This window comes from Schistocerca cancellata, chromosome 8 (assembly GCF_023864275.1).
Source record: "Schistocerca cancellata isolate TAMUIC-IGC-003103 chromosome 8, iqSchCanc2.1, whole genome shotgun sequence".
In the NCBI taxonomy this organism is placed as follows: domain Eukaryota; kingdom Metazoa; phylum Arthropoda; class Insecta; order Orthoptera; family Acrididae; genus Schistocerca; species Schistocerca cancellata.
The window spans coordinates 119160769-119181599 of NC_064633.1; the positions used below are offsets into that span (position 1 = coordinate 119160769).

General features: G+C 39.7%; 1 protein-coding gene across 3 annotated transcripts in view; it reads right to left on the reverse strand.

The window, feature by feature from the left end:
- The window catches only part of LOC126094458 (semaphorin-2A-like), an 816626-nt gene that overhangs the window by 238148 nt on the left and 557647 nt on the right, over window positions 1–20831 (reverse strand). For 2 of the 3 annotated variants that reach the window (XM_049908840.1, XM_049908839.1), the window contains one exon: window positions 20330–20417. In XM_049908840.1, the coding sequence (XP_049764797.1) occupies window positions 20330–20417 (88 nt within the window). Of the gene's footprint in view, window positions 1–20329; window positions 20439–20831 lie in introns of all 3 variants that reach the window. The other variant, XM_049908838.1, reaches the window with a different exon arrangement.

Below are 20831 nucleotides of genomic sequence, written 5' to 3' on the forward strand. Positions count from 1 at the left end.
CTTTAACCCACGAAACACCTGGAACTGGATGCAGTAATTTCCACAAACGAGTGCCAGAGGGCTCGCTGGCACATGTGGAGGCTCTGCCATCTACCGGAGTGATGGAGAAACAACTACAATCGCGGTCAAGCCTTTGCGAGTACGGCTAATACCACGACCTGCAAAAAATAATGAATTATCGAGCCAACAAATATGTTGAACTAACTGACGAGAGAAGAGTTTTTCTCTCATGTATTTGCTGTAGAGACAGTTGTGTTTCTGGAGAGTAGCAGAATCATCATTACCAACTTATGCGACACTATGTGGGGTGTTAAATCCAACCAAATTGATGGACAGATAAATAATTCGGTTGTATATGTTCACCGTACCTTGATTTCAGTAGCTCACAATTCCGAGTCATCTAATATGTCACGATATAAGAATACTGACATCGTAATAACATTTTATCGAACACACACACAGAGAGAGAGAGAGACAGCATCTCTGATGAACTGAGAGAACCAAAAGATCTCACAACAAAGATATTTTTCCGTAGCTGCTCAGCTGTCAATAGTGCACCCGTAAGTTTTCGGCAACTTTGAGACATAATACCCCCTGTGATATTTTCTTGAAAGAAACAAAACTAAGACATTTAGTAGAACTTTTACCGCTCTCGTAACTGAAATAATAAGAAAAGATATTCTGAGCGATTTGCTTATCGATAATCTGAAGCAAACTTACTAATGCAAGGTTTTAGAATATAAAATCTCATCCTCCTGGTGCTCTCCAATAGCTTACAATGAGGGCTGCTTCTGGTTCACTTACAGAAAAAAGTCTTCTGCGAACAGTTTTAAATAGTTTTTATTGGAAATATGATGTTCTAAACCACCTAAAAAAACTATATTTGGTTTCGCAGTGCGTACATGTAAGGCGCTAAAAAACGACGACAAGGTGAAGCGAAGTCGTCCGAAAAAGAAAAAATAGACGATTGAAAAAGGTGAGGTTTAGCCTTTTTTATATCTCAGGAAGTAACTGCGTGATAAAGCTGATACTTTGCTGATAACTTACCAATGCAAGGTATTAGAATATAAAATTTTATTCTCCTACTGTTTTCCAATAGTTTACAAGCTGAGGGCAAAAACAACGATTTCTCTAAATAAATCGCGAAAATGGCTATAACAAATCCACATATACAAGAAAGAGTCTTCTGAAAACTCTTTTAAATTGTTCTAATTAGAAATACCATGCTCTAAACACCTAAACAACTATATTTGGTTTTCCAATCCGAGCATACAAGGCCCTAGAAAACAACAAGTGGGGGTGCATTGAATATGGGTCCATATTCCGCTGGTACTCACATTACATCTGACATATTTTATCATGTTTTTAAATTGTTTTGTACTGTCTGGAGAATGCAATATCAAAAGTCTTGACGACTAGGAAGTGAGATAAAGCGCGAATAACTCGCAAAACTTCTAACAAGAATGTCTTTGTCACGACTTACTGTAATGTATTTCAGTCTTTCTGCTATAACTACACAATCAAACGTAATAAAGTTCACCATCTAACTGCGTATTACAAAGGCGGTGGAGATCATGACAGTAAAATTATTCAAACAGCTGAAACAGGCATCTATAAATAAGTTACAAGTTTTACACCACTGTGACATTGTGTAAATTTGGTGAAGTTCATAGCAGTCTTTCTAATTTTTGGAATGAATTCATATTAGAGAGAATGATTAGTATGTCTTTTTTGTGTAATGCTACTGATGTGCTAGTTTAATCCTGATTTAAGGTATAGCGCACTGTGTGTTGCCATAGTTTGCGGTTTACGTGGAATATTAAGAGTACACATGAGAAATTACAGAAATGTGTTGGTATGGTCCGTGGTGACTTAACCACTTCCTGCCCCTTTTAAAATGAGAAACTCAGCAGTCCTAGCTGTCCAACGGCAGTCACGGTCGAGGTTCTTAAGAGGTTCCCAATCCTGATAAGGGTTTCTTTACCGACGATCCCAAGCTGATGATATATTTTTATAAGCGTCAGAGGCCAAAGCTACAAGAGGTCCCTTTTAGGGTCCTAATGTTATATTTGCTTCAGTATGCATGAATTTCTTACATATTTCCTTCATTTGCTGTAGAAGGTCATGAGGAAAACTGTACTGCAGGCCAGATGATGTCACTGATGAGATTGCTTGAGAAGAAATTTTTATACGACAAGAACAAAAAAGAACTCTTTTCAAATCTGATTGCCTCAAATTATTAGTGCCTCAAAAAAGAGATAACTGTTCTTTATATTGGATGACTTATTCCATTTAAGTTATCATAAAAAGAATTTTGTAGAGTTGAATGCTGTAGAGATGTCTAAAAAACCAAAAACAAAAAAGACTACTTACGAGCAATTTTTCTCACTCAAGTGCATTTCCTAGTCGTCAGGTATTTGATATTGTCTTCCAAGAGAGTACTGAACAATTGTACGTGATAAAATATGTCAGATTTAATTTAAGTACCAGCGAAAATTGGCCCATTTTCAATAGAACTCCACGTTGTCGTTCAATTTTAGGGTCCTATGTGCTTGCACTGGAAAACCAAACACAGTTTTTTAGGTGTTTTAGAGCATGACATTTGTAATGTAAACTATTTAAGAGATATTTCAGAAGACTCTTATTTGTAAAAGTGGGTCAAAAATAGCTAATTTTGGCAATTTTAGAAAAATTGTCAAATTTGCCCTCAGTTGGTAAATTATTCGAAAGCAGTAGGAGAATAAAATTTTATATTCTAGGACCTTGTTTGTAATGATATGTTAGTATGCCCATAGTCTCAAATTTATCCCGTAGTCACTTTCCTAGATACAAAAAGATGAACTTCACATTTTTTCAAGCGTCGGTTTTTTTGACCGACTAGTTGTTTATTAGCGCCTTATATGCTTGAATTGCAAAACCGAATACAGCTTTTTGGGTGGTTTAGAACACAATCTTTCTAATGTAAACGATTTAAAAGAGTTTTCAGAAGGTTCTTTCTTGTAACAGTGGGTCACAAATAACCATTCTGGCATTTTTTTAAATAAAAATCGTCATTTTTGCCCGCAGTATGTAATGTACTGGAAAACAATAGGAAAATGAAATTTTATTTTCTAAGATCACATATTATTAAGTTATTATGTGCGAAGTTTTGGATGTATCCCGCAGTTACTCTCAGAATATAAAAAGCTAGATTTCACATTTTTTCAAGCGTCTATTCTTTTGGACGATTTCGCTATACCATATCATTGTTTTTTGGAGCCTTATATGCTTGCATTGCAAAGCAAAATATAGCTTTTCAAGTAGTTTAGAAAAAGGTGTTTCCAGTGAAAACGATTTAAAGCAGTTTGCAGAAGACTCTTTCCTGTAAAAGTGAGACAAAAGCATCCGTTTTATGCCTCTTTTTGAAAAAGCTTCGAATTTGCCCTCTATTTGTAAACTATTGAGTAACTGTAAGGTTTCAGGTGTGTTCTGCAATTACTTTCGGAGATATAAAAAGCTAAACTTCACATTTTTTCGAGCATCAATTTTTTCGGACGATTTACCTTCTAATTGTCCATATGCAAATCGCCCAGGAATTTTTTTCTTTTATTGTTTCGCTTAAGAGAGGCAAAAACTGTATAAGATGTCCAAGTAATATCGGAGATGTTATATCTCAAAGTTGCCGAAGACTCACGGGTGCACTGTCTATAGCTGCGCTATAGGGTCAAACAAATGACAGTCTCTGCAGAAGTATTGAATTAACGATTGTGAAACTTTCACAATGGTCATTGGAAACATATGTGAATATTCGGACTAAATTTCAGCAACATCCGTGACGGCCACGCTGGAACTCTATCCGAAATTACACCACTTGGCGTAGAGAGGCCCAAAAGTTACTGTTTCTGGAGCTAACTTTATAGTTATTGGAAGACGATTTGTGTAAATTAAAACAAGAGTGGGTCTGTACAGATACAGTGACACCCCACATGCTATGCTCTGCCAATCAGGTTTGTTTCATGCCTGTGATACAGTCAGTCAATGAGGCCTTGTTTAGCACTGTAAGCACTTATTTTTAGGGTTCTGTATCTCAATCGATACAAATGTAACACTTAGAGGATCACTCTGTTTTCCGTCTGACTGTATGTTAAAAACCCTTTTTCTCAGGGACGAGTGGACGATTCAAATACAAATTTATGCCACATACTAAGAGCTATAGTCCCTTGGCTGTGTAGTAAATGTATGTTTTTAAGTTAGTTCAATCAAAAGATATGGGCATGTATGTAACATATTTTGATACTCAGAAAATCACTCATCAAAGGGCATAGGATACTTCCCGTCGCCCTAGACACATGAAATTTGACATGCAGCAAGTTTTCACACTAAAAGTAAAGGAAAAAGTCCTAAAACTGTTAATCTGCAAGCATATCACACGCAAAAAACTTTTATGTCATTTGTTGTCAGACTTCAAGCATCAAAATTAAAACATTCTCGAAAGTCTTGGAATATCTGGGACCGATATCTTGCCAGTATCAGTGGCGATAAAAGACAAAAATAGTCGAGATAATAGATTCCCTGGATCGATCGAAAATCATTAATTTGTACGGAGCCCTCAGAGCGCAGATCCTACTAGAACCATTTTTCTTACATTGCTTTCTGTGTGGCGAATCCTTTACGAAAGCCAAACAGAGAACTTGTGAACAAGTACCGCTCAGTTAAATGAGTCAGTATTCTATCATCGGCCACATTCTCGAATACTTTTGAATGAGTAATTAGTGATATTTTGTTAATCTCCAGTTTTACAGATGGTTGTCACTATAAGATATTGAAGTCTGTTAGGAAATATGCCCTCAGAAATCCTAAGGAATAGTTGGAAATCTCTGGGATATTTGGGATACTGCTTTGGTCGGACGGCATGGTTCTGGCAGTGAGCCGTGCAAGTAGCTGCAGCCTTATGACTGGTTTGATGCGGCCCGCCACGAGTTCCTCTCCTGCGCTAACCTCCTCACGTGGTCTCAGAGCAGAACCTGCAACCAGGTCCTCAATGATTTGTTGGATGTATTCCAATCTCTGTCTTCTCCCACACTTTTTATACTCTACAGCTTCCTCTAGTACCGCACAGGTCATTCCCTGATGTCTCAACAAATGTATCGTCTCGTTCCTTTTTTTGTCAGTGTTTTCCATATGTTTCTTTCTTCGTCGATTCTGCGGAGTATATCCTCATTTCTTATCTTGTCAGTCCATTTAATTTCCAACATTCTTCTGTAGCGCGAAATCTCTACCGCTTACCAAAACCATTCATATGCAAAATTATTACGTTCTAAACAGGAAGGTCGAGCGATTCTAGGCACTTCAGTCCAGAACAGCGTTGCTGCTACGGTCGCAGGTTCGAATCTTGCCTCGGGTATGGATGTGTGTGGTGTCCTTAGGTTAGTTAGGTTTAAGTAGTTCTAAGTCTAGGGGACAGCTGACCTCAGATGTTAAGTCCCATAGTGCTTAGAGCCATTTGAACCATTTTAAACAGAAAGGAAGTATGAATTAAAGGGTTCAAATTGCTCTGAGCACTATGGGACTTAACATCTGAGGTCATCAAATTGAACTTAGAACTACTTAAACCTAACTAACCTAAGGACGTCACACACATCCATGCCCGAGCAGGGTTCCAACCTGCGACCGTAGCGGTCGTGCGGTGCCAGACTGAAGCGCCTAGAACCGCTCGGCCACATCGGCCGGCGATGTATGAATTAAACCTGTTCTGTTAGGGGTCTGGCATTTTCAATAAAACGTAAATACACACCCTGAGGAATGACACGACCGAAGTAGTCGAAGCGTTGGTTTTGTAAATAACATGACGAGGCGGCCAGATACTCAGAAATGTTTTACTGAAATTGGCAGTGCCCGCGGAAGCACATTATCGCACATGTCTGTCATTTATGAGAATGCACCCTCTTTTCGCGAATTTCATTGCCGAAATCTTCTCAGGTTATCAGCCTAGTTGTGGCGTCGTGTTGTCGCAACGTTTCGACAAATGTCCTGCTTGCATTCTGCACGCCTAGCGTTGGGTTCATGACTTGTCCATTCTTTTATACTCGCTGGACCGCATAATCCTCTGCCGAATACATAACGGGTGGGTCAGTCGCGTGCCTGCGGAAATGTTGAGGCCGATGGTGTGAGCGGAGAAGGGTGGGTAGAAGGGGGGGGGGGGGCACAGGATTCGAGTCCATTCTGCTCGCCACCTCCGCCGCTTTTAAATCAGGCCGTTCTTGATGTATTTTTGCTAACGCTACTGACTATGCAGATTTCACCAGAGAAATGCTGTCCCATTTGACAGGATTGTTGTAAATCTTTATTTCCACTGCCTCTGGTTACCGAATACCAGAACACGTTGGCTCGGCAGTGGGGACAACACCTCTGTCTGTTCAAAAACCAAACATGTGGCCTTCGTTGATGCTGTGCTTTGCCACTGCGGAATTGACGGTTTGAACGAGGCGAACATATATCACTTGTTCCGAACAGCGCAGCGAGTTGTATAGCGGCGCGGCGTCTGGCCGATTTATAGCATCCCACACTCGTAACCGATGCTGTAGACGCCAGGTTCTCGTAGCCCTAATTGATCTTTTAACTGACACAGGATGTAGTGTTTTGCCCAGAGCAACGTTCTTTACAATTTGCAGCCTTTTTTAGTGTCATTTCGCAACGTACCCCTACACAGGACAGGCACATTCGCCAATTGTGAGAATAAGGTTGCAATATACCCTCACCCGTACACTAAAACCGCCCGCAGCAGAAAATCTGTAAAACTCGCAACGCGTTCTAGAGCTTCCAACGTTGATTTCGGAGGAACCCCAGAATTATTTTTCGACGTTCTCGTCAAGCCACGATAATGTGCAACGCGATTGGCTTTTGCCTAAAAATTAAAGAATCATATTGGTGATGTTTACTTGCACTGTTATGCTCTGCGCTAATAGGACATCTAGCACCATATAATGTTCAGCGAAAATTCCCTAATGCAGCAGGAAAGCCTCAAACAGTTCGGTCACCCGCGGAGTAGCACTCGGCGTACTAGTGAAACCTAAAGCAAACTATGCTCCAGTTAGACGAAACCAACTTCTTTTAAGCCAATGCTGAAGTAGGACCAAAATCCCGGCCTGTGCACAATCTGGGTGTGATCTACAAGGAAAATCCAGTGACATTCCTTTCGCTCGTCTTAATGACAGCGATAATCACATTCCATAAGACTCTGAAACGACATATTACAAGTTTTTTGTTCATATTATTGCAAGGAATCTCAACTTTTCGCTCAAATTTTTGCCGCATGTTGCTTCTTGTATACACAAAGTTCAATATTTTTTATATATATTTATAGCACATTACTCACTTTTCCCATTGTGTAGCACCCAGCTGTAAATGACTTATTTAGTTAATTTCTCCAATCAGTAACGAAGTATTTCAAAGGAATAAGAAGAATCATTACTGCCTTTCTCACGAGCTGTCAAATTTTGTTTAGAAAATTACATGGTTCCAGAAAAAAAATACGATAGATAAGGAAGTTAAAGGACACTAACCATACGATAAAATATTTCTCCCTTTCAAGGTAACACTTGTTGAAATTTTTTCTCTGTTGTCATCTATTTATTAAATATCAAGTCATTACTACGCGTTCCCACTTTTTGCGAAATCCATATGAAAGGTATCTATTGTATTATTTTCTCTGTACTTGCGTTCACAGCCCTACAGTACTTTAGAAAGGACAGCATTTTCCCCCTGGTCAGTTGTTAAATATGTTTATTCATCGCGGCAGCCTACTATGCCATTCTTAAGCGATAGCTGCAAAAATGTAAATTCCTTAATTACAAGTTAAACTTTAGAACATATTCTGTTCTCAATTTTTTAAAAATAGCTCTTCCGTCATCACTACGAAGTGCGTCAGTGCATCAATCCTTTCAAGAGGACACTGTCTTATCTTTCATGTTTGTCATATGGAACGTGTAAAGATGACAGGCATGAGATCAGTGTCCTTGTCCGCAGCTCGTGGTCGTGCGGTAGCGTTCTCGCTTCCCACGCCCTGGTTCCCGGGTTCGATTCCAGGCAGGGTTAGGGATTTTCTCTGCCTCGTGATGACTGGGTTTTGTGTGATGTCCTTAGGTTAGTTAGGTTTAAGTAGTTCTAAGTTCTAGGGGACTGATGACCATAGATGTTAAGTCCCATAGTGCTCAGAGCCATTTGAACCATTTTTTGAACAGTGTCCTCTTAAAAGCATTCATAATGAGATAGGGAGAGCTAATACTTTGAGAATAGATTGTGTTCTTAAATCTGAGATGATGTTTAAACAATTTTTGTTGTTAAGCTAGCACTTGAGAATTGCGTAATAGGCCAAAATCGCGATCGTGATGAAAAAACAAATTTAACAACTGAACGAGGAAAATGTTGCTCTTTGTAATGTGCCTGTTGTGTTCAGTTACCTTGTTTTTAAATCCCCCCATGAACCATGGACCTTACCGTAGGTGGAGAGGCTTGCATGCCTGAGCAATACGGATGGCCGTATCGTAGGTGCAACCACAACGGAGGGGTATCTGTTGAGACCAGACAAACGTGTGGTACCTGAAGAGGGGCAGCAGCCTTTTCAGTAGATGCGGGGGCAACAGTGTGGATATTGACTGATCTGGTCTTGTAAAACTAACCAAAACGGCCTTGCTGTGCTGGTACTGCGAACGACTGATGACCATAGATGTTAAGTCCCATAGTGTTCAGAGCCATTTGGTACTGCGAACGGCTGAAAGCAAGGGGAAACTACAGTCGTAATTTTTCCCGAGGACATGCAGCTTTACTGTATGGTTAAATGATGATGGCGTCCTCTTGGGCAAAATATTCTGGAGGTAAAATAGTCCCCCATTCGGATCTCCGGGCGGGGACTACTGAAGAGGACGTCGTTATCAGGAGAAAGAAAACTGGCGTTCTACGGATTTGAGCGTGGAATGTCAAATCCCTTACTCAGGCAGGTAGGTCAGAAAATTTAAAAAGGGAAATGAATAGGTTAAAGTTAGATGTAGTGGGAATTAGTGAAGTTCGGTGGCAGGAGGAACAAGATTTTGGTCAGGTGAATACAGGGTTATAAATACAAAATCAAACAGGGGTAATGCAGGAGTAGGTTCAATAATGAATAAAAAAATAGGAGTGCGGGTAAGCTACTACAAACAGCATAGTGAACGCATTATTGTGGCCAAGATAGACACGAAGCCCATGCCTAGTACAATAGTACAAGTTTATATGCCAATTAGCTCTGCAGATGATGAAGAAATTGATGAAATATATGAGGAGATAAAAGAAATAATTCAGGTAGTGAAGGGAGACGAAAATTTAATAGTCATGGGTGACTGGAATTCGAGAGCAGGAAAAGGGAGAGAAGGAAACATAGTAGGTGAATATGGATTGGGTGTAAGAAATGAAAGAGGAAGCCGTCTGGTAGAATTTTGCGTAGAGCATAACTTAATCATAGCTAAAACTTGGGTTCAAGAATCATAAAAGAAGGTTGTATACATGGAAGAATCCTGGAGATACGAGAAAGTATCAGATAGATTATATAATGGTAAACAGAGATTTAGGAACCAGGTTTTAAATCGTAAGACATTTTCAGGGACAGATGTGGACTCTGGCCACAATCTATTGGTTATGAACTGTAGATTAAAACTGAAGAAACTGCAAAAAGGTGGGAATTTGAGGAGATGAGACCTGGATAAACTGACTAAACCGGATGTTGTACAGAGATTCAGGGAGAGCATAGGGGAACAATTGTCAGGAATGGGGGAAAGAAATACAGCAGAAGAAGAATGGGTAGCTTTGAGGGATGAAGTAGTGAAGGCAGCAGAGGATCAAGTAGGTAAAAAGACGAGGGCTAGTAGAAATCTTTGGGTAACAGAAGTAATACTGAATTTAGTTGATGAAAGGAGAAAATATAAAAATGCAATAAATGAAGCAGGCAAAAAGGAATACAAACGTCTCAAACATGAGATCAACAGGATGTGCAAAATGGATAATCAGGGATGGCTAGAGGACAAATGTAAGGATGTAGAGGCTTATCTCACTAGGGGTAAGATAGATACTGCCAGACCGCTCCGGTCGCAGATTCGAATCCTGCCTCGGGCATGGATGTGTGTGATGTCCTTAGGTTAGTTAGGTTTAACTAGTTCTAAGTTCTAGGGGATTAATGACCTCAGCAGTTGAGTCCCATAGTGCTCAGAGCCATAGATACTGCATACAGGAAAGTTAAAGAGACCTTTGAGAAAAGAGAACCACTTGTATGAATATCAAGAGCTCAGATGGAAACACAGTTCTAAGCAAAGAAGGGAGAGCAGAAAGGTGGAAGGAGTATATAGAGGGTCTACACAAGGACGATGTACTTGAGGACAATATTTTGGAAATGGAAGAGAGTGTAGATGAAGATGAAATGGGAGATATGATACTGCGTGAAGAGTTTGACAGAGCACTGAAAGATCTGGGTCGAAACAAGGCCCCGGGAGTAGACAACATTCCATTAGAACTACTGATGGCCTTGGGAGAGCCACTCCTGACAAAACTCTACCATCTGGTGAGCAAGATGTAAGAGACACGCGAAATACCCTCAGACTTCAAGAAGAATAGAATAATTCCAATCCCAAAGAAAGCAGGTGTTGACAGATGTGAAAATTACCGAACTATCAGTTTAATAAGCCATGGCTGCAAAATAATAATGCGAATTCTTTACAGACGAATGGAAAAACTGGTAGAAGCCAACCTCGGGGAAGATCAGTTTGGATTCCGTAGAAATGTTGGAACGCGTGAGGCAATACTGACCTTAAGACTTATCTTAGCAGAAAGATTAAGGAAAGGCAAACCTACGTTTCTAGCATTTGTAGACTTAGAGAAAGCATTTGACAATGTTGACTGGAATATTCTCTTTCAAATTCTAAAGGTGGCAGGGGTAAATTACAGGGAGCAAAAGGCTATTTACAATTTGTACAGAAACCAGATGGCAGTTATAAGAGTCGAGGGACATGAAAGGGAAGCAGTGGTTGGGAAGGGAGTGAGACAGGGTTGTAGCCTCACCCCGATGTTATATAATCTATATATTGAGCAAGCAGTAAAGGAAACAAAAGAAAAATTCGGAGTAGGTATTAAAATCCATGGAGAAGAAATAAAAACTTTGAGGTTCGCTGTTGACATTGTAATTCTCTCAGAGACAGCAAAGGACGAGGAATGGATAGAGTCTTAAAAGGAAGATATAAGATGAACATCAACAAAAGCAAAACGAGGAAAATGGAATGTAGTCGAATTAAGTCGAGTGATGCTGAGGGAATTAGATTATGAAATGAGACGCTTAATGTAGTACAGAAGTTTTTCTATTTGGGGAGCAAAATAACTGATGATGGTCGAAGTAGAGAGGATATAAAATGTAGACTGGCAATGGCAAGGAAAGCGTCAAAGCGTGTATTTAAAGAAAACCTGATTCCATCCTAATAGCCTAATAGCGCCACGCTCATGGGACTTTTGACAAATTTTAATGCGGATCATCTTTCAGATGTTGAAATACGGCAACCAACTTTCGTTTATGTCGTATAACTCCCTCTTGGTGTTCCGATTTTTTTTTCCCCGTCAGTGTATCCGTGTATAATGACGTAATGATGAGAGAGATTACTTTTATCACCTCCAAATACATTATAGTTATACATCCGAGGGAGTGATTACCCCAAGAGAGGAACATGTGTGTTTGATGTACCATCAGGCTGTCAGCTCGAGAACGTGTTCTGTGTGATCGTAGTCTATGTTACTACGCAACTAGATCGTCACACTGTTCAAGCTGTAGGTTGTCCGTCTAGCGGGTTCCAGGGGTAACAAAAATTTGATTTTCAGTATTTTATATACTTACTGACCTAATTTAAAAATTTAAAATGGTGTCATAACCTAAACATTAAGAGGTATAATATTAGATTAAAGGATTCACATAAAAACACTAGCCGGCAGCTGTGGCCGAGCGGTTCTAGGCGCTTCAGTCTGGAACCGCGCGACCCCTACGGTCGCAGTTTCGAATCCTGCCTCGGGCGGCATGGATGTGTGTGATGTCCTTAGGTTAGTTAGGTTTAAGTGGTTCTAAGTTCTAGGGGACTGATGACCTTAGATGCTAAGTCCCATAGTGCTCAGAGCCACACTGAAGAGAACCCATCAACGAGTACACAAGCAGTTGCGTGTGCGATGACTGTTGTTCCCAACACCGTCTGTTATGTTGTGGATGACCAATAACTACATCCATATCTCCTCCAACACTCCATACCACCTTTAACACGCACAGACATCTGAGTGAGACTCAAACCAGGTGAGGAACGTAGGATAGACACGAAATGGTATCATCCAGGCTGACGAAAGCACCCCACTATGACTATGCTTTGGAAAACCAAGCTAACAAACGTGTTTCCAAACGGCTTTAGCACGTAAACGGTACGTTTCCAGATATGCGTTCCTCTTCAAAATATTATGTACTCACTCCCCTCTAAAAGTCCTAGAAGTTTGTAAGGGAAATTCTCGAACGCCCTGTATGTCTTGAGACAGCTTGCTCACAGCGAAGCAACGACCAACATTACATTCTTCCGGTATTTGAGAATGAGATCGCTTAGCGACTTGAACAAACTTTACACGTAATTCTGAATTTTTTTCTCGCTGACACCTCGCACAAAATAATGGATGGCAAAAAGTTTATCGCTTAGTACATTTTAGCTGCCTATGCAAAAAAACTGTCTGAATTATTTCGTGAGATATGACGTAAAAATAGAGATGTGTGAGAATTGGCTTTTCTTAAAACGGAACGCAAATTAATGAGATTATACTCATCTAGTGTTGAGGACACTCTTAGCTACTTCTAACTTTTTTCGTTTACAGCTCCATAAAACAATTAAAGGGAAAAAGTTTATTGCTTACTAAATGTTCGTTGTTTATTCGGCAAAACTTCAGTAACAAGTGTATACATGGCAGTTGGACTCAAAAGAATATGAGGTGGGAGACGATGTTTACTGGTACAGGCTAAATGGGGATTGCCTTCCGTGTAACAAGTGTCTGTACTAAACACGTAAGTATAAGCCCCCGAAAAGACAAAAAGTTGTTAGCAAATATAACATTCGAGGGCTGGGGCAAATGGCCGATAGAGTTAGAGTGGTCGTTGCAGATCGCGACCGACGCAGAAGGGAGGGAAAATCTGTGCAGCGCCAGTGCGGTCCGCCGGTGCAAGGCGGGCGGACGGCTGAGCGGCTGCGGGTTAAACGCCGGCCATCGATCACCGGCGGTGACTCTGCAGAGGGCGGCGGGCGTCGCGGCAGACAATGAGACGTTATCAGGTGGGGGGCAGACAATGGCGTCTTCACTCCCGCCGCCTCCCCCTCGCGCCTCCGATAAGGGCCTGGCCGCCTCCTACAAATGGGCCTCGCTTTCATCACCTCCTCCGCCTAGTCAACCTGTTCGCTCTATGTCGTCGCAGTAGGGTTCCGATTAGGGAACGCCTCGCCTCCGCGATAAACATTTGATACACCGAACTACATCTACATCTGTACTCCACAAGTCACCTTGCTGTGTGTGGCGGAGGATAACTTTGGCCCCATCTTTCAAAAGGCTAAGCCTTCTCTGTGCACCACAGCTTTCTCTCATCAGCAGTCCTCGTCATCTCCACGTATGAAGAACATACCATCTCACAGACCATATTTTTTAGTTAGGATGTTCGCAGTAGTCCATTCGTTTTGTTTCCTGATACCTTGCCTTCTAAAAACGTCTTGTAGCAGAATATCGCATCTAATTAAGTGTCCAATAAGCTTTGCTTTGCATTGGCCTGTAATTTTTAGTACTTGTTTCTACTCTGCTATTTCCTGTAGAACGTCTCATTTGTTTTTCTATCAGCCCAGCTTGTTCTCGTAATTCTCCTCTAGAACCACATTTCCGCAGCTGCGAGGCGAGCTTTTTCCGTATTTCCTTGTAGGAATAAGGAACACCACCAGCCGTATAAATATTAATACAGTATGCTGTATTAATTACGCGACCAGATTCGTCACTGCGTTAGTGTCACCTTCAGAAATCGTAAGATATTTAATGTAGTAGTGAACAGATGTGGATGATATTGTTACCATAAAAAAGGGAATCTTCAAATCGGTATTTGAAAACATTAAACCACGTTTATGAAATGATACCTTAGCTATGTACATACTACATGTACGAATACAAGCTACTGTTTAGATGCTGATTGGTATTGTTGAAACACAACACATATAATACACTGAAACAACTAGATGTTTGAAATATCACACGTATGAACAAATAGAAGATACGTAATAATTCCTGCCATATAGTATACATACAATTCCAACTGAATCATTTATTTATTTATGTTATTTATTTGCTTGGTTAGTTAATGTTACGGCCTGAAAAGTGAATACTGCTACTAAAGTAATGAAGCAAAAGTATATCATTATAATATTATTATTATAATTTTGAACATGGCCGATAATGCAGCAACCGTAGACGAAATTTATAATATTACTTGAAAATACAGCTCTTCGGTTGCACAGGTAAAAAATTTTCAACTTTACCTAGGTTTCAACTGCTCTAAGGCAGCCTTCATCAGAAGTAAAAAAATTTTACATTACCTATAACAGAGTTTTGGAATAATATAAAAATTATTAAATTAAACATATGTAATAAAATTACATCATAGCTAACTGCTACGGTACAGTAGACAAAGAAAGCATACTTACATAGAGTAAATAGTTATGAAATGGTTTAGAGCAACAGTGCTCACGTTAAAGATAAAAATATATTTGTAAATTATAAAATTTTCCTAGGAATGCGCAACTAGATTAAGACGCGCCGCTAAGGGTCGCATGTGCGGCCGGCACTGTAAACAGCATCAGACTGACAGGCGCGCGCGCCGTCGATGTTAGAAAGTCGGCACCTTGTATCGCGCCATCTAGTATTGAATGCTTGTAATTTACAGTGACAACAACTGTCAGAAGCATTGGAACAGGAGTGCACGTAATGTGCTGATTACATTATGTCAGGTAGTATGTAACAGATCGAAAGTTGAACAAAATATTATACTGTAAAACAGGGAGAGAGAGAACAATATTTAAGGCTACAGTACGGGAAGCATAATAGCAATATTCCACGTTAAGTGATTTTAAGAAAGGGCTTTACGCCATCAAAGAAATTTTTATCACGTAATAGTAACTGCTCATTGAGGATTAAATGGTCGTTACGGGAAAAATGTTTGAAAATTTCCAACTGTTCAAGAATATCAAGTCTGAAGCCTTTCTTTTTCGTATGTAAGATACTAATATCATGAACATCTTTAGGTTTGTGTCCTGTGATAAGAAGGTGGTCAGCGAATGACGAATTATGTACGTTCGTACCTTTTTTCCCTAATAGATGCTCTTTATATCTAATCGAAAAAGCTCGTCCAGTCTGTCCTATATAATAAGCAGAGCAAGTGTCACAGGTGACTTTATAAACGCCTGACTTTTGCAGAGGCGACCGTCTTGGTTTTAAATTATGGATAAGATTATTTTTGAGAGAGTTGTTGGTAGAGAAAACTATGTTGCAGCCATATTTATTTTTAAGGAGACGTTGCAATCTGTAGGTTATTGGCCCTACATACGGTAAAGAGAAGTATTTCGTCAAATCGCTAGGCTCGTCAATAGTGGTCCCAGGCGTGGTAATTCTGTTATTGGTCATCTACTATATTTGGTTCGTAACCATTATTAACTGCAATGGTTTTAATTAGATTCAATTCGGTTTTTAAATTTTCAGAGGACAATTGCTCTATGAACAGCAGAGTGAAAAAATGCTTTTCTGTGAGATCGTGGGTGTGTGGAAGAGGCTGGCACAATTTGGTTAGAAAGAGAATCCTTACGAAAAATATTGAAGGAGATTATGTCATTCACTATTGTCAAAGTTAAGTCTAAATAATGTAACTGACGGGAGCTGTTTTCAAGTTCACATGTGAAGGTGATGTTTTCATGTAGTTTGTTAAAGATCTCGAACAGGTGGTTAATGCCATCGTTCGTTCCGTTATAGACGATTAAAATGTCATCGACGTAACTAGAATATGAAACAATTCCTAAGGTGGTAGTGGAAAAATTTTTGAAAAATGTCTCTTCCAGAGAGTTGATAAAAATGTCTGCTAGGATGCCCCAGCTAAGGGATTGCCCATAGCAAGACCATCAGGTTGTTGGTACAGCTGTCCATTGAATTCGAAATAATTGTACTTTGTTACGATCTGCATTAGGTTAATGAAATCAGTGATCTGTTCATCAGAGAGTTCTTTTTTGAACAAACGTAAGTTATTCTCTATGATATCTAAAGTCGTTAGTACAGGCACATTGGTATAAAGGTTTTTAATATCAAATGAGAACATCTTTTTGCTTTCGTCGCAGTGTATGTCTTTTATTTTGTTGATAAGACTCTGTCTATTAGCTATAGAGTAATTATTTCGAAAAACATAAGACCTTTTTTAATTTATAATGAAGGAATTTTGCTAGATCGTGGTAAGCGCTGTTAGAAATAGGCCGAATAGGGTGATTTATTTTGTGGACCTTAAATTGGGACCGAAGCTTAGGCGGCTGGGGGTTCATGTTAATCAGCTGTTTTTTCTGGAATGGCTTAAGTAAGGAATTTGCATCATTGACCGCGGATCTAATTTCTTTTTGTAAAAGTGGGGTAGGATCTACCTTAGCTCAGAAATATTATTTTCCTCAAAAAATTCTAAAGTTTTTGCTACATATTCATCTTTTGTAGCAATAATAAGAGAATTACCTTTTCTGATTTTGTTATGAGAGCATCATTATCTCTAACATTAATAGAGTAGATTAATTTTTTGTCATAATTGACATTTTCAGGGCGAACTACATTTCTACTAAGCAAATTACATACATAATGAGCAATTCTGGTCTGTTGCGATCTTTCGATTTTTACACTATTTAGACCAGTTTTGCGTTCAACGATAATATTTTCTATTACGTGTTGATCAGATAAGTTTAGTTTGACATTTTATTTTAAACCTTTTCTTAACAAAGAGATTTCACCTTTAGTAAAAATTATATCAGTTTTATTTAAAGCCGGCCGAAGTGGCCGTGCGGTTCTAGGCGCTGCAGTCTGGAACCGCGAGACCGCTACGGTCGCAGGTTCGAATCCTGCCTCGGGCATGGATGTGTGTGATGTTCTTAGGTTAGTTAGGTTTAACTAGTTCTACGTTCTAGGGGACAAATGACCTCAGAAGTTGAGTCCCATAGTGCTGAGAGCAATTTGAATTTTTTTATTTAAAATCCTATTAAAAAACTGAAGGATTCTCTTTCTAACCAAATTGTGCCAGCCTGTTCCACACACCCACGATCTCACAAAAAAGCATTTTTTCACTCTGCTGTTCATAGAGCAATTGTCCTCTGAAAATTTAAAAACCGAATTGAATCTAATTAAAACCATTGCAGTTAATAATGGTTACGAACCAAATAGCCGGCCGTGGTGGCCAAGCGGTTAAAGGCGCTACAGTCTGGAACCGCTCGACCGCTACGGTCGCAGGTTCGAATCCTGCCTCGGGCATGGATGTATGTGATGTCCTTAGGTTAGTTAGGTTTAATTAGTTCTAAGTTCTAGGCGACTAATGACCTTAGAAGTTAAGTCGCATAGTGCTCAGAGCCATTTGAACCATTTTGAACCAAATATAGTAGATGATGTCTTCAAACAGAAAACCAATAACAGAATTACCACGCTTGGGACCACTATTGACGAGCCTAGCGATTTGACGAAATACTTCTCTTTACCGTATGTAGGGCCAATAACCTACAGATTGCAACGTCTCCTTAAAAATAAATATGGCTGCAACATAGTTTTCTCTACCAACAACTCTCTCAAAAATAATCTTATCCATAATTTAAAACCAAGACGGTCGCCTCTGCAAAGCTCAGGCGTTTATAAAATCACCTGTGACACTTGCTCAGGACAGACTGGACGAGCTTTTTCGATTAGATATAAAGAGCATCTATTAGGGAATAAAGGTACGAACGTACATAATTCGTCATTCGCTGACCACCTTCTTATCACAGGACACAAACCTAAAGATGTTCATGATATTAGTATCTTACATACGAAAAAGAAAGGCTTCAGACTTGATATTCTTGAACAGTTGGAAATTTTCAAACATTTTTCCCGTAACGACCATTTAATCCTCAATGAGCAGTTACTATTACGTGATAAAAATTTCTTTGATGGCGTAAAGCCCTTTCTTAAAATCACTTAACGTGGAATATTGCTATTATGCTTCCCGTACTGTAGCCTTAAATATTGTTCTCTCTCTCCCTGTTTTACAGTATAATATTTTGTTCAACTTTCGATCTGTTACATACTACCTGACATAATGTAATCAGCACATTACGTGCACTCCTGTTCCAATGCTTCTGACAGTTGTTGTCACTGTAAAGTACAAGCATTCAATACTAGATGGCGCGAGACAAGGTGCCGACTTTCTAACATCGACGGCGCGCGCGCCTGTCAGTCTGATGCTGCTTACAGTGCCGGCCGCACACGCGACCCTTAGCGGCGCGTCTTTGTCAAGTTGTGCATTCCTAGGAAAATTTTATAATGTACAAATATATTTTTATCTTTAACGTGAGCACTGTTGCTCTAAACCATTTCATAACTATTTACTCTATGTAAGTATGCTTTCTTTGTCTACTGTACCGTAGCAGTTAGCTATGATGTAATTTTATTACATATGTTTAATTTAATAATTTTTATATTATTCCAAAACTCTGTTACAGGTAATGTAATTTTTTTTTCTTCTGATGAAGGCTGCCTTAGAGCAGTTGAAACCTAGGTAAAGTTGAAAATTTTTTACCTGTGCAACCGGAGAGCTGTATTTTCAAGTAAAATTATAAATATTATTATTAAGGTGAATTATGTGGTAGTAAAAGACCACGTCCGTGCACATGGCATTGTCTCATTAAAAGCTCTGTCTAAGGGCAGGTTTCACATCTCTATGTCAGAACACTCCAAATGAGGTCTTTACACATCTTTTCTTAGTGTAGAACCTGATGTGCTTGTTCTGTAGAAGGTTTTTCTTATTTTGTAAGGAACCTCAGACCAATGTTACTCTTCTTTGATTTCTTTCAGTCATCTATTGTTCTCCTCCACACTACTACCGACATAGCTAAAATCTGTTACATCCTCGAGTTGCTCAATAGCCACATTTTGTCAGTCTTGGCTCCACCTCCAATCTTATCTATAACCACGAATTCCGTTTTCTTGTTACTTGTTACCTCTGGTTCCACTGTTATATTCTCCTATCCGTGTAACATTCGCCAATGGCGGGTGGGAACAATGACTGTCGATGAACTTCAGTATAAGCTCTAATCTCTCAGATTATTTTCGTCGTTGTCATTTCGTGGGGCATGTGTGTATTGAAGAAATATGCTGCCCGGCTCGCCTTTGTACGCACGCTCTCGGAGTCTCGACATTAGTCTTCTCTGAAATATACGACGCCTCTCCTGTAGCGACTGCCACTGGAATTTCTTGAGCCTCTCCGCAATTTTCTCGTGCTTACTGTACGATCCCATGACGAAACGAAAAACTATTCGTTGGATCTTCTCTTTCTCTTCTGTTAATCCTACTCGGTAATGGTCCTATACTTAAGAACAGTTGCTGGCTGCCATGAGGGCAGTGTGGTACTAGGCAATGTATTTTAATAAATATGGTCTATAAAAGTCAATACTTACTTCACCCCATGATACATATACTATTGTTTACGAATATTTTAAAAAGTTATCATTTTTTAAAGTATACTATAACTTCATTAAACCGGATTCCCATTGTGGAAGAGAGGGTTTCGAATCCTCTACTGGCCATTAAGAGTTTAATTTTCCGTGGTTACCTACATCGGTTAAAATAACTGTCGGATTGGTACCTTTGAAATTGACATAGCCGAGTTCCTTCACCATCGATAAGCCACCTGAAATTGTGCTCTGTATACAACGATATCCTCGTGGATAGCAAGTTAAACTTTCATCATCCTTCCGTTCTGTCAGTGGTGGTAAATGGCTGGAATAACCGTCCGTGAGCTTAGTGAATGTGCCATCTAAGAATTTACCCCTTCCTTAAAGTAGACACGAAAACGATGGCTTATAGAATATCAATCCACTGTAAAAATAGAGTGGCAGACACATTCAGGAATATGTTACGAACAGGCTGGCAAACAGCATATCAGCTAGTCTTGCAATTATAAATGGAAGTAATGAACGAAAAAAAAAATGTATCATGCGTAACCTGTGCCATTCACACAGTTACGATGTGTACTCACATTGCGCCAACGTATAGAGAATCCCTCTTCGAGTCGAGCATGAATGTCCTGTAGTACAGCTTCCCGCAGGAAAACTCCGATAGGTGTCCTGGAACAGAACAGATATGACCTTCTTCATTATTTGGATGATGGCACTGAAGTCAAATTACTTTGCTAAAAATTAGTACAAGAAATTGCGTCTAGAGCTAGCCCAGCAGCGTTTTCCGTTTCGTTTCTGTCCTCCATGCACACTATTTGCGCCATGCAGGCCATAACTTCAAAATCCTTTTACACGGACGCTTTTTTTCTGTTTTGTCTGGGAACATGAAAAGTACTGTCACAGAAATTAATTAAAAGTAGTTTCAGTCAGCTGGTTCCAAACAACGTTTTCTGATGTTCCTCATCGCTAAAAGGCAAATGTCTCAACAGCTAATCCCCTTCCAGTGATCCCTACTGGTACGCCTCTGCCCGACTAGCAAGTAGCCTGGTATGAGATTGAAAAGAAGCGAGTTTTACTATTGGT